General features: G+C 38.8%; 1 protein-coding gene across 3 annotated transcripts; it reads right to left on the reverse strand.

The window, feature by feature from the left end:
- Positions 1–2,918: 2,918 nt before the first annotated feature.
- LOC139966631 (cyclin-dependent kinase 2-like) lies at positions 2,919–14,267 on the reverse strand. 3 transcript variants are annotated; one of them, XM_071969869.1, is made up of 7 exons: positions 13,744–14,251; positions 12,089–12,166; positions 11,127–11,247; positions 9,543–9,713; positions 9,011–9,112; positions 8,206–8,409; positions 2,919–6,592 (listed from the first exon to the last, which is right to left on the reverse strand). In XM_071969869.1, the coding sequence occupies exons 1-7, from the start codon at positions 13,857–13,859 to the stop codon at positions 6,485–6,487; spliced, it is 900 nt and encodes a 299-aa protein (XP_071825970.1). In that variant the 5' UTR covers positions 13,860–14,251; the 3' UTR covers positions 2,919–6,484. The 3 variants fall into 3 exon arrangements, with proteins under 3 accessions (XP_071825970.1, XP_071825973.1, XP_071825972.1); XM_071969872.1 differs by lacking the exon at positions 13,744–14,251 and adding an exon at positions 13,714–13,735 and having other exon boundaries at positions 12,089–12,185; XM_071969871.1 differs by lacking the exon at positions 12,089–12,166 and having other exon boundaries at positions 13,744–14,267.
- Positions 14,268–14,387: the final 120 nt, after the last annotated feature.

Consider the following 14,387-nt stretch of genomic DNA (forward strand, 5'->3'; position numbering starts at 1 on the left):
GTTAGGCTACAGGCACGGTTATTGCTAGGTAACGGGTGGCGAAATTATTTTTCCCACTTCGACGCGGCCATATTAGCATAATGGGCGTGGACTATCGGTCGTTGTTACGGCTTATTGGTCTACGTCACAGACTATGCAGTGATATCTCTCGGGTGTTTGTTTGGGTGCTGAAAGTTCTCAATTAAGTTACATGTCAGGGATTCTAGTACACGTACCAGTATAATAAATAGTATAGTACAGAGGGACATTGCTATTTAGTCATAGTTATAGCAGGGAGCTGCTACTCTATCAGTAACAGCTCCCTGGTTATAGTTAATACAGACGCAAGTGACAACTGTTTAATAAAATGGGTAGAATATTTCAAGTCCGTAACAATACCCAGTAGCGTACGTAAACTAATGATGAAAGCACGTAGGCTCCTTACTGCCGTTTAAAAGGGGGTTCATTTATAAATGAACAAATAATTTAGAATGATGGATAAAACAATATGGGGCACAATACAATACATGTATCTTTGTAGGTTTTTAGCATTGAAAGGTCAGTGGGCCTACCTGGTGTAATATGAAGTGTAATAATCAATACCACGGGAGGTTCATTTATAACTTTTCCAGACCCTGCTGTCACGGGAGGTTCTTTTCCAAACTTTTCCTGACACGGGAGGTTCATAACACATCTAATAAACAAACACAGTTTGATTTTGTGATGGAATTTACCTCAAGAGCTCCATAAGACCCGATTGACTGGGAGAAGCAGTCGCACATCATCATGGATCTCATGAAGTCATGTCTTAGGCCTGAGTATATTGGGCCTGAGTATATTAGCTGAGTATATAATTAAAGAGCTATATACGTAAGAGCTCGAAGTCGAAGTCACAAACTTGCCGGCCTCTGACGTATTTCATAAGCCACGCCCATGTGGCCGCGTCGAAGTGGGAAAAATAATTTCGCTAACGGGTGTCGTCTGCTGCTCTAAGCACGCATACACATTTACGTACTAGTTGGGTGAAATCATCATGCGTAATGGGGAGAGTAAAATATTAGTACCGCCCTGGAACACATCACATGACCCTCTATGCATGGTACGCGCGTATTTACTGTGTGATAGTTTCTCCAGATTCATTTACAGGTACCTCGATGATTCATATAGGCCCTATAGTAGGCCTACACACGTACATGTTCCTTCGAACAGCTGAGAATCTCATGTTACCAGGGTAATGCTTAATACAAGTTTCACCTGGATGCCCTAGCAATCGGTACCTAGGAATGTAACTATGTGTAATTGTGTATTGCATGTATATAGGCCTATAACAGCCTGCATGAAGCCATTTTCTTCATCGAATAATATAAAAGAGATCTCGAACATTCTAACATAGCGCCTGAAACAAGATTGATTTGGGCAATTTTCCCAAAATAACACCCGAAATTTAAAAAAAAGTATTTTGGATCCTGATTATGAGATATTTCGGATATGATATCCTTATTTTAAAGTTGGGTATATGCCGCTTGGAAACCTCGGTAAGTGCCGTTTCCGGCCATCTAGAGGGTTTGTAAATCCCAAAATTTTCTTGTGGCTTCAATCTCAAAATTGTCGTCGCGACACACAGACAAAGTTCCAGGTCATACCGATGTGAAAACTCTCGGTCACTTTTCTTAGAACTGAACTTCTAATATTCGGTGATATGAAGCCTGAGATGTATAAGCCCTAACCAAATAGAGCCACGATACTAAAATGTGTGTGTGTGGGGGGGGGGGGGACATTTGATAGTGTCCCCCACCCATCGAAATGTGGGGGACGTGTCCCCGCCCCCCCCCCCCCAGGATTGACGCCCATGCTTGTAAGCTGCTCTAAAGTTTCCTCAACATCTCTCTGAAACACTTATTAGGGTGATATAGACTGACTCTCAGCGATAGTTTTGTCTCCTTTCTTGAAAATTTGGCGGTTTTAAGAGCATCAGGGTACGTCCCAGAAGTGAAAACCCGGCCTATGCACTATGTCCGGTTTTTCAGCAACTATAGCCTACTGCCGGTCCGCGGTCGAAGGGTCGTTCATGAGTGGTCATCATGGAGATTCGAGACTATTCAGACCAATGATATATTTTTCGCACATGTAATTTTTTATCGACACTCAAAATCCCAGTGGGGGGCGACAAGCTTTCAGGGGGAGCTGTCGCCCCACGCCCCCCCCCCTTGGCTACGCCACTGTTTACACGGCATATAGCGCAGTTTTATATTTGATGATTGGCGTAGTTAAAGGGTCTATTCAATGAATCCGAGAGAAGCATCGCTTGATGGGAGCGAAATGCCGTGTGCAAATCATCCCTATGGCAACACACACTGAAATTCGACTCCCAGTAATGTAAACAATTAAGACAGATACTGATCTACATGATACAGTAGTATACACGCAGTATGTGCAATCTGTATACGTTTATTAGCATAAGATGAAGTTCCGGCATATCCAACTTGATTCAGTTGTCAAATCTCATTTATGAAGATCTTGATCAAGTTGAGACCAAATATGGATACAGCTTGCAACCACTTGTGTGGGTCCTTCCCCATATTTTTGTAGACGCAAATGGTGCATTCTGAGATATTGTTTAGAGTCTTAGACATTATAAGGCCGATAATTTGCTCGAGTACTGTAAAATTAAGGTTACCTGGATGTGTTTATAAATACTTTAGAGTCCAAAGACTTCTATATATACACTTCTACATTGTATTGGTTGATCGTACTATTAGGGGGGGGGGGGGGGAGGGGAGGGGTGAATGAAAAAGATCAAAAGTAGACAAACGGTTTCCACGGTTCAACATTTTTTTATACTCAGTAAAATTCAGGGGGATTCTTTATAGGCGTGTATTAATGCTTCTAACTTGTTATTATACATAAATCTTCAAAGATCCGATTAAAACAAAACACCCATGTATTATAACATACATTTATTAGTATCGCAAATAACCGCTAATGATCATCGCAAATAACCAATTAACAGTCTTTATCTACGGTATACTTTAACGATATACTTGCGTCTTTTCGTCAGAACATATCCCTGCATGGATCTCTGATAGCTCGGCAACTATAAGTGACAACCACACATGCGCACAACTTTACAATCATCAGTACATCAGTAACAAGGCACTCGCATATGTACGGTGGTCGTGGAGGGACATGCGTGATGGATTACTGTGTTGTGCCACCACACAGCAACACCACTTCACAAAAAATTTGCATAATCCTGTCGAGTAGCTGACTTTCACTCTAGCTTGTAGACCTACCTCTGGACAATAAAATCAAATTATTGCATTGCTGGCTGACCCTTAACTTTACAGCAAATCAAAAACATTCTACTATTTGTTGAGTGGTCAAGTTCTTCTACATCTTTACGAATTGGGTCATATCGTCCGGACAGAGTGTTACCCTAAACTTGACACACACCAAAATCATTTAAGTTGCCAATTTAGTTACATTTATAAGACACCTTGACTGCAAACTTTTCAAATTGTTGAGATACTGCATAATACTAAACTTAACAACACACCAAAAACAAGATATTTGTTGACATGCCAAGCTAAACAAAGGCATCACCATGACAATTCTTTCAATTTTTAGAGATAACTCACCTACAACAAGTAACTGAAGAGCAATCTGGACCAGGCGCATAGCCAAGGGGGGGGGGGGGGGGCGAAGGCCCCCCCTTGAGCATATTTTTTTGTATGTTTTTATGATATCGCTAGTAATTTCAAGCTTAGATGCAACTTACAAGGCCTGGGAAGTGCCATTTCCAGCTATCTGGGAGGCATTTTCAGCCAAAATGTTGATGGCGCTAGGCTTAGATAGTTTTCAATCAACTCTACGGCTCTGATAGTTTGCCTACAGGTTCGCCCCTCCCGTGGCAAATTCCTGGCTACGCGCCTAATCTGGACCCATTAGTCACATGGTATGTATAAGTACATATGTGCTTGTGTTTGCATCACTCCAGGTGACCCTGAACTTTGACACTACATGCACAGTTGAAATCATGAAATGGCTCAGGACTATACTGCACGTTATAATAAGAGATGCCATGCAGGTTTTCGTCAGTATTAACTGAACATAAAGTATTTTTGGAACTACATAGAATGTTATGACTGCTACATATTAAAAGCATTACAAAGTCATTAAAAATATATAATGCATTAAGCAAAAAAGTCATTTAAACTTTCTGTCACGTACATCATAAGTCATGAAACACTTATGGTTACTATACAAGATAACATATTGGTAAAGTTTGAAAGTTAATACTGAAATTCTACACAAAATATGATTGTCGTGGCATCAGCTAATAAAACAGTTTCAGTCAAATTTAACAAGAAACAGAGATTAAGAGAAAAACTCTGGATGTTTCTGGAATTTTGAGTGGAAGTCAAACTTTACTTAACATAACAAACTTTCTAAGCATCAATTCTCATTGGTCAGGCATGAAATGTTTTCTGGACTTATAAACCTACAGGGTGGTACCGACAACAGAGAGATGCCAACACCAAAGACTGTTAAAGAAGTTATAGCACCTATGATTCTCAAACTTGTTTCATAGCTGTAATAGGTTATATTCGTCACCAAGCGATGCGACATTCACACCTATAAAGTTGGATACCTTTCAATCTAATAGATCTATCCAATTACAACTACTTGATTCCTTCTAACAAGTCAGTTGTTAAAAGCGGATTGTACAGGGTTTCAAAAGTTGCGGGGGGGGGGGCAGGGGGCACATAATTAAGGCTACGTGTTGCCCCTGTCCGTGGTGTCAGTGCTAAAAGCTGAAAGTCAAATCAATAAATCAAACAGGGTTGAAAGGAGAAAATAAAGAAATACAGACACAATCATGTGATCTTGTTTTCTTACAATTGTTTCCACACCTATAATGTTCTTGGGTTGAAACTACTAGGCCATAGCCTACATTTGTTTAGTGGCAAATAGGCCAAGGGGACTATACATCCCCATAAGAAGGTGCAGCCTGTTGCATGGCAGTGCTTCGACAACACCATCCTGCACTCACTTGATACAGGAATTAACAAGAGGGCTTCATCATGGGTGACTGTCCAAGTCAAATACTTCCGACCATAAAGTGTCTCTATTACCCGCTGGTACTGCCTCACTGTTTCTTCAGTCAGTTTACTTGTATAACATAATCCTCCCCTGTCTAGTTCTTTGGGTACCAGTCACAAAGACTTAAACATAATTTTGCTGATGAATGAGCATTTTCTTTATCTCACTTTGGCTTTTCCAGATTTTATCCATCCGATGGAACAAAAGATTTATAAATGTTTCAAATCCTATCAGGATCTTCTTCAAAAGCAGAATGCGGTGACTGACATTAACAGAGACCTATATAGCTATCACAATATAACAGAATCTAGCACACAGTTTCCTTGGATACCATCATCAAAAAGGTTGGTTTCTAGTCAAATTGAATTGCACTGGCAGCTAGTCAACATCTCTGCTTCGGTTTTGAGAGCCGTTATATGCATTCCATCGTAAATACGCTCAAGTCGATGCATATCATGACTGCCTAATCTTCTTTCCCACTTTTAAAAGGTACTTCATTTCCACAGGGATCAGACCTTTTGCAAGGAATGAGCAACTTTAAAGGGTGTTTTTTATGAGCAAGTTGGGGTGCCACAGGTTTGTTTTGTAAACAGAACAAGCTCTGTAATATAACACTGTACACCCAATAAAACACAACTTGACTTTACGATTGTTACAGCAGAGAAACAAGTATTATGATATATATATATATATATATATATATATATATATATATATATATATAAATATATAGAGTAGGTTGGCGTCTATCTTGGCGCAGAGTGCTCTATGTCCATTGGACAGAGCGTAATATATGTTGATACTAGATGAGACTAGTGGAACACTAGTAGTTGTTACTCGGAGTTTCACGCGTTATAGCGATCTTCAGACAACTCTGTTGTCTGAAGATCGCTATAACGCGTGAAACTCCGAGTAACAACTACTAGTGTTCCACTAGTCTCATCTAGTATCAACATATATATATATATATATTTTTTGAATGAGTGATGTACCATATAGGCATATTGTATGTAGATACATTCATTTGTAATACAAACATTCCTGTGTCTGTTACTTTGCATTTGCTCATATCTTGCTAGAGGGTTAATTCCTGTGGGAAAGAAGTACATCACCATAAAATTGTGTTTGTAGGGAACCTGTCAGAACTGCACAATAGACGATCCAAGGCCATCATGATAGGCATTGCTTTGTGAATCTATAAAATGGAATGCATAATCCAGCTGTTTAACTAACTGTCCACAGCATCACAGCTGGCAGGTTTCACCTCAGCATGGCATCTTTATAATGCCAGTTTCTTCGTCGAAGTTTGTAATTTCAAAAAGAACATTGTTGAAACTCTAGCCCTCCAGTAAAGATGAGAATCCATTTCCAACAGATATTTGGAGTAACAAATAAACAAAATTCACTTTGGAAAACAGTCTGGTTGAATCAAGGTGCAGTTATCAAAGTATCTATGGTTCAAGGCACCTTTTGCGGAGGTTCTTTTATCTGGTTGGTACATGAGCATTTGCTGAAAAAAATTAAAGAGATAATTAAAATATATATAAACCAGGAATCAGAATTGCCTCAGCTTTAAGAACCATACTATAAAGTAAGAAAAGAACATGCACAGTGAGGATAGTATCAGACTGGAATTGGATAAGATAATTTTCAAATCACAGAAATTTGGCAAAACTTCTGTAGAAAAATATGCGAAAAAAGTTTCAGCCCAGACATTGCAGTGCTTTATTCTATTGCATGGTGCTGGTTTGCTGGGTAGCAAATGTTTAAAATGTGGGCTGATTACTTTATTATTTGAGGGCACAAAGAAATTATATGGATAAAATAGGGCACTGATATTTTTCTTGCTCTTAAAAATATAAAAAAGGGGGAAGGTAGGGAAATAAATTTATGCTAGTTTAACTGTACAACTCTGTAAGTTCAAAAGATCAAGTAACAGTGTTGTAGTCCTAGGCAAAGATATTTGGTTTGAATTGTAAGCTACATATACAAAGCACTGTATATAATTTTGGTAATTGTTGATTTCAATATTCACACGGATGATATATACTCTTTCACACCGCAACAATGTATTTTGAAAGTATGTAAAGTCTTCATAGTTTGAAATAGTAGGTATTTTGATGAAAGACATACAGTAAGTGGGAGGGGTCAAAGTTGTTGGAGAAGTACAAACGTAAGGATACTGGACAGCTTGGTAATTATCCATCTGGTACAAGAAACCTGCATTGACATCTATTTGCATTTCAATTTCGCTAAACTGTAAAGATATATAGCAAGCTCCCTTACAGAAGCTTGGTGAGTTTGACAAATTAGCTTTCTCGAAGCACAAATGAATAATGTGAACTATATACTATTTCAACGCTAAATATCACTGCAATTAAAAAAGAACAGTCCAGAGGTAATTTATATCTAGACTGATAAAGGACTTGAAGCAAACAGACTTGATGTTAATCCTGTCACAGTCACACATTGGCAAAAAGTCTGGTTTGGCTTTGCACACGATTGTTCAAATCTCAAATCTGGATCGTAACTTTACATCAACGTGTGCAAGAATATTAATGGATGAGGTGTTTTTATTTGCAATCTATGCTATTGTGTGAAGTAGAAGACGGGATGCTAATTTTGGTAGAAAAACAAACTATGTTTTGGTCGATTCACATCTACCACATCACACCTGTTTTATATACTTGTAGCTGACTTTGGCTAACAAGCATGTAAACTGAAAATGAAAGCATCTCTATATGAATAGAGTTGCATTTGATTGCACAAGTTTGGCAGGATATTACTAAGATAATGCTCCACTGATCTGCATGCTACAATTAGACTGACATCATTTTGGGACTATTCTTTTTAAAAAATCGTTCGGTTCTCCATATTCATAAGAAGACGGCAACAAGTAATTTACAGCTGTGTTTTTCCCTAAAAATTGGAATGAGTACACCATGATTTCAAGCAACAAGCACAGAAGTATAAAGCTAGTGCAGCATACCAGAGTGTGCACATGGTTATGAGGTTACCCCTTCCGATATCTGAAGGTAGACCAAGTGCCATAAATAGCAAGGTTAGGGATAATCAACAACTACATGACAGCAAACCATAACTGCTCTCTCCAATCATTCTCACCTTGAGGAGGTCGGCTCCATCTACACTCAATGCTGGAACCGATTTATGAAGGTCGTGTTGCTGCCATTTCGGAAAGGTGCTCTTGTAATCTGGCAGTTTACTAACTCCGGGCCAAGACTCTTCGTCTGGAGTGCCGAGGGTCCGAAATACTCTGTACAGCTGGTCTATCTCGGAATCACCCGTGAAGAGAGCCTTCTTCGTTGTCTGAGTTGTAAAAATTATGATGATGATTGTAAATGGTGGTGGATGCACACAGTGAATCAGCTAATGACACATGGTACTATAATGAGGGTGCTAAATCCAGCTGGTTGTGTTACAATGTAACGTTATCCAGCACAGGGGTACATATGCTGAAAAACTATATTACAAGTTAGTTTCACAACAGATGTTTAATACTCTGCTAATTAAAAAAAAAAAAAAAACATAAAAGATGCATGTAGACCTATTTTAATTTGCATATAAAGATCTAGGCTGTAGTTGTTATAATTGTGTCTCGACAAAATCCATCACACCGACTGCTGTTCTTTTTCAAAAAAATTCTGAATGTCCTTTATGGAGTGACCTAAACGACAGCAGGAGATACCCTTAGATGACTAAATGTCTCGGTGAGATTGTATGTTACATGTGTGTCAGTCAAATATTATGTTGGAGACTGAGCAAACGTCAGTCGGCTTTCGAGAATATGTGCCGGTGAATTGCTGACCGCTAACACGTATGAAGATGATTTCCAGATGAAACTTGCAACGAAATGGAATTGTAAGAGAGGTGTGTGGAGAGAGAACGACATATACACAAGATCAGTTACCATTTCAGCAAAGATGCATCCAAGACTCCAAACATCAACAGCCACTGAGTAATATTTACATCCCAAGAGTATTTCTGGGGCTCTGTACCAGAGTGTCACCACCTGTCAAGAGATACACACTGTACTTGTGAGAGATTGTGAGAGAATTCATATATGTATATATTACTTACTATCGTCACTTTTATTATACTTTTACTTATCCTCATGTCTGAGTTGGTAGCAGCAGTATTTGCCAACAAACTAGTTTGCATTTTTTCTCTGTAGAACTTTCAAGGTTACATACATGTGTTAACATTTGTATTCTATCATACAATCTTTGAAGAAACTTTCCAAACATGGTAGTGTAAGTGCACAATGGGGGGAAAAAAGACTTACAAATTAACCTGAAGAACTTTTACATGAATTACTTTCAGTATTGAACAAAAGCATGTGGTTTTTAGTGTGGTTACAGTGGACTGACCAAAAAGAAAACTTTTTTTTTCAAAAGAGGCTAAAGGACTGGGTAAGAAGGACTTCCAAGCCAAGGACTTACCTCGTGTGTGAATGATCGGACGGGTACTCCAAAAGCTCTAGCTAGACCAAAGTCGGCCAGTTTGATAAAACCGTCTGCGTCTACCAGTAAATTCTGAGGTTTCAGATCCCGATGAAGGACTCGATGGGCATGGCAGTAGGAAATCCCTTGCAGTAGCTGCTTCAAATAACTCTGTAACAAAATAAGAAGCCATATTGCTTGAAACAAAAGTAATCAAAATCGACCATTGTTGGCTGATGATTTGTTATCCTTCATAAGCCAAAGCCAAATTTGGCTTTCACCCCCACATTAATCGTCCAACCTTGTGACAATTGGCATTCACCCCAGCCCCACATAAAAGGTCCAACTTTGTGACATTTGGCTTTCACCCCCACCCCCACATACAAAGTCCAACTTTGTGACATTCCTCATATGTCTGTTACACATAGAACCAACTACGTTTGAATGTGGTGTTTGAAATCTGAATTATATTTTGTACCTGTTCCCCTCAAACAAATTTGTAAAACTTGCCAAGTTTTAACATGAATTTTGATGAATAGAACCACCTGGACACCGAAATGTCAGACTACTATTCACAACAGTAAACATTTATAACTGGGACACTTAAACTGTGTAGTATCTCTAAGTACTAGATTTCCATCATGTCCTGTGATGGCTGTGAATGGGTAATTTGAGTAGTACACATCATGAGGGCAAACACAAGTACAGGAATAAGAGTACAGACTTGCACTACAAGTCTGCTGACAGTACACGAACATACTGTACTATCACCAAGCTTAGGCTAATTTGGCACAATTTCTGTCATTTGTTTCCTTATTTAAAGCAGTTTTCGAGTTGATTTGTGATAAATTTTCTACCAGAGAGCTGCTAATTAGATCTACTGAGGTTGAGTCAATTAATTTTCAAGAGGACTCAAAGGAACTTTGACCTCCACAGGAAACAATAGGGTTTCTTGTAGTCATTAAGGTGGATCCACAGGCAAAGTAAGACCTTCACCCAACCTAAGTTACTAAATTGGAGTTACAGAGTTTACAATGTTTTTCAGACTTTTGCCTCTGTAAACCCCAATTGATCTTTGACCTAAACAGAAAAAGACACTGTTCTAAAACAGTCACCAAGGTGGATGGATCCACATGCAAAGTATGAACTTTGACATCTGTTGACCTCAAATGATTTTTGAACTCCCCACCAAACTTAGTTCTGTATTTACTAAGGTGGACCCACAAACCATGAATGGAGTTCATCCACAATATACTATTAGCATCACAGTTACAAGCACATACCTACAGGTGTGTTTTACAGTCACCCTGAGGGCCCATTGCTTTGTCAATTTTTAAAATCCACTTTCCCCAACCTTTAATAACAATACCTCTTAACAACAGAATTCTTCTGAGGATGTGGTGACTCTTTTCAAAACACTTCTGAGGACTTGGAATTCCAATGTTCAAGTCCTCAGTCAGAATACAATACAAATGCACATATACACACACACACACCATCTCCATTTGCTTTTTGCATCTAATTAACATGTTGATAATCGAATAAATCTTCATTTATTACAAGATCAATCAAATTTCGCTTCACCTTGACTAACATCGGCTGGAGACCTTGACTAGGATGTGCGTCCAGGTATTGGCGTAAATCTTTATGAAGGTACTCAAAGACCAGGTAGAGTTTGAGCTGACTATGAACGACATCCAGTAACCTGAGAAACAAGTAGACAATTGCAAAATGAAAAAGGTGCATGGATTACTCGTTTTTCTTGATCAGAATAAATTCCAAGTAATTTAAGTGATGCTATTTCAAAAAAGCTTGCAGATTATCCTCTATAGAACACCTGAACATTTCTTAAGGCTGCCATGACAAATTTACTTGTCAACAATGCTCTATGTAAATGGTTGACTGCATTCTGGTACTGCAAATAAACTGGTTGTTTTTGGAACAACCTGAAGAAAAGTTCTTCTTTGTCTGACAAGGAAGAGAAGAAGAGAATGTCACATGTAAACACATTTCTTTTATGAAAGTATTACAACTCTCACCTCTGTTTAGGTCCTGGTTTGAAATGCACTGGCTCTTTCTTTCATTCTTCTACCCTTAAGCCACCGGAATGAAAGATATAGATTTGCATGCACCACCCCCATGCTCCAATGGTTTCCACAAGAAATTTTCATTTCCTTTACAGCATCCTATTGCAGGTTCACATATTAATTAAAACGGTAATTGAAACAAAACAAATATCTCGCCTACATCTTCAATGTTTAGGAAGTTGACTACACTTCTCCAAATTCATGAAAAAAGTAAGTTATTCTAAAGTTGCTTGAATACAGATGTGAAGACTTAACCCCCCCCCCCCCCCTCCAAAAAATATCCATTTAGGAAATCCCATGTACTGTAAGGTTTCCACTTGGCTGCATGGTATGTTATGCACAAGTGATGTGCTAGGCATTGCATAACTTGACGTGACCATGAACTAGGACATACTGATGTTGTGTACCTGTGGAATCATGGCATCTTATTCAAGAGATGTATGAAATGACTGACTGTACCTTACAACATTGACATGGTCCAACTCCTTCAGCAGTGCAATCTCCCTAATGGCTGTACTTGGCACCCCATCACTCTCTCTGAAAGAAGAACACACAACTATATGTGCAGGGCAAATTTTTTTTATGGCTGTTTGGTCATCCAAGATGATCAAATTTGTGTTCCTGCAACCAAAAACAGCTGTTCAGGCCACCAAATTTGCTGTAAGGATGACCAGAATGTATGGCTTCATTATCCAAACAGAGAACACCAGAGAAAACCCTTACAAATTTGCTCAGAAAAGTCTTGATGATAGAGGTAAATTAAGGGTATCATAGGTAGTAGTAGCATGGTCACTTCGAAGTTCGGACACCTAAGCCTTTAAAACACCCCAAAACTAAATCTTCTGGTATAAATCACAAGAAAATATACTTGATATGGTGGGAGAAATTTGTTTTAGTACGATACACGGTCAAACGTTCTTTCCTGCAAACTGTTTTCACGTTGTATTCCAAGAAGATTCTTCGTGATTGTGGAACTGGTATTTCTTTGCTAGAGTATTGCGAAGTTCGGACACCCAACCTACAGTGTGGCGCTGGTGATAAAATTGGTGGCGCAGTTGCTCTTTCAGTAATTATAACAGACTTCATAGATCTTCGTCATTTTATTGACAAATATGGAAGTAATTTCTTGCACAAGGGTCATTTTGGAGAGAAAATAACTGTAGCTTCATACTTTTTGGTGAAATTTGGCTCTTCCTGTAGGTTTTCATGGTGAAATCGTGTATTTCTTAGGGTGTCCGAACTTCGCAGTATGCCGAACTTCGCAATACTGACTATACTGCTAAACCTAACAGTGCACAAATTTATAGTACCACATTAAAACTAAGAAAAACAAATTAATTTCACTAAAGATCCCAAAAATATATTTTCTGAAACAGGCCTCAGTACAGTCATGAACTTCCAGAGTCCACCAAAACTCTTTGAGACAATAGCAGCAAAAGCATCCATTTTCAAGGTGAGTCATGTGATAAATTATACATAGCCTATCCCCTATGCAAAAACTTAAAGGCATTTAATAAATTGTAGTTATATATTGAACAAAGTTTACTCGTGGAGCGACCTCACATGGAAACCGATGGCCCTTCCAGGGAGCCATCCTGATTTGCCCAACGATCATGTAAATGGCACCCACCATAGGGGGGAAAAAATACCACGATGTTGGTTAGGCCTAATTAAATGCCTTCTGTTGTGCAAGTGTAAGCCATATAACTTGTTAATATAGTTTAGTTTACATTGCAAGTTATAACTTGAGTCAGATTAGGATGAATCTCCTTTTCTTTGTTGGTTGTAGTTAAATATGCCTATGGATTATATTTTCTAAAATGTCTAGCCTGCAGTGAAGTCAAATCGACCAGAGCTAGCCTAGACCTACTGTTGCCTGGCTCGTAGAGTCGTAGCAGTAGGCCAAGGCCCCTATATAGTTTGTAATCTGTAAGACTTGCCTTAATTGGGCTATGACTAATAATATGTAATTCCTTCTTAGGCCTAGGACTAAATTAATTTAATTAAAAACAGCTTGCAAGGGGCTTTAACTAGAAAAGTAGGCTAGGCTAGAACAGGCCTACCATAGGCTAGGCCTAACTTACTCAACATATTGGCAAGGCACCGTCACTTACGAGGTAAGTTTTATCTTCTTTAGGGCGACTAAGTCTCCGGTTTCCTTGTCTCTTGCTTTATACACAACCCCATACATTCCTTCTCCAATCTTTCCAACTTTCTGAAACTTCTCCATTCTCCCTCGTGGGGTGTGATAAGTTTCCCCTGATCAACCTTTCATTACCAAAATAGTTGTTCAAAGCACGTATCCTACAGGTAGATCTACACTCAATTTGCCTGTGGCTGCAGTGCTACAAGTAGTACTAGCAGTACTGAGATTATGATGGGCCACACAGTTCTTTGTGATTTCCAGATCGTGGAGTCAGTATAAACACTGCACTGTGTAGGCCAGATAGACCACCCACCACCTACTTACACTTCACAGTCGCTGTACTACGCACGCGATGTCCTAGATTTACCGAAACAAGGTTTCTTATAAAATATATTTCAGCACTTAATGTCACGAACTAACATTACAGCATATCGTACATAACTTGCTTCACATATGATACACGATATTTACGAATGTTTATATTATAATTGCCTTTTAAATTTTAAAATAAGACAAGGATTATTTCCCCGCTGTTGTACATCACATGAGACGGCGACACCGAATGATTGGTCTTGGTTTTCCCGCTTATTTATTTTATCGCTCATCGATTGG

This window comes from Apostichopus japonicus, chromosome 4 (assembly GCF_037975245.1).
Source record: "Apostichopus japonicus isolate 1M-3 chromosome 4, ASM3797524v1, whole genome shotgun sequence".
Taxonomy (NCBI): Eukaryota; Metazoa; Echinodermata; class Holothuroidea; order Aspidochirotida; family Stichopodidae; genus Apostichopus; species Apostichopus japonicus.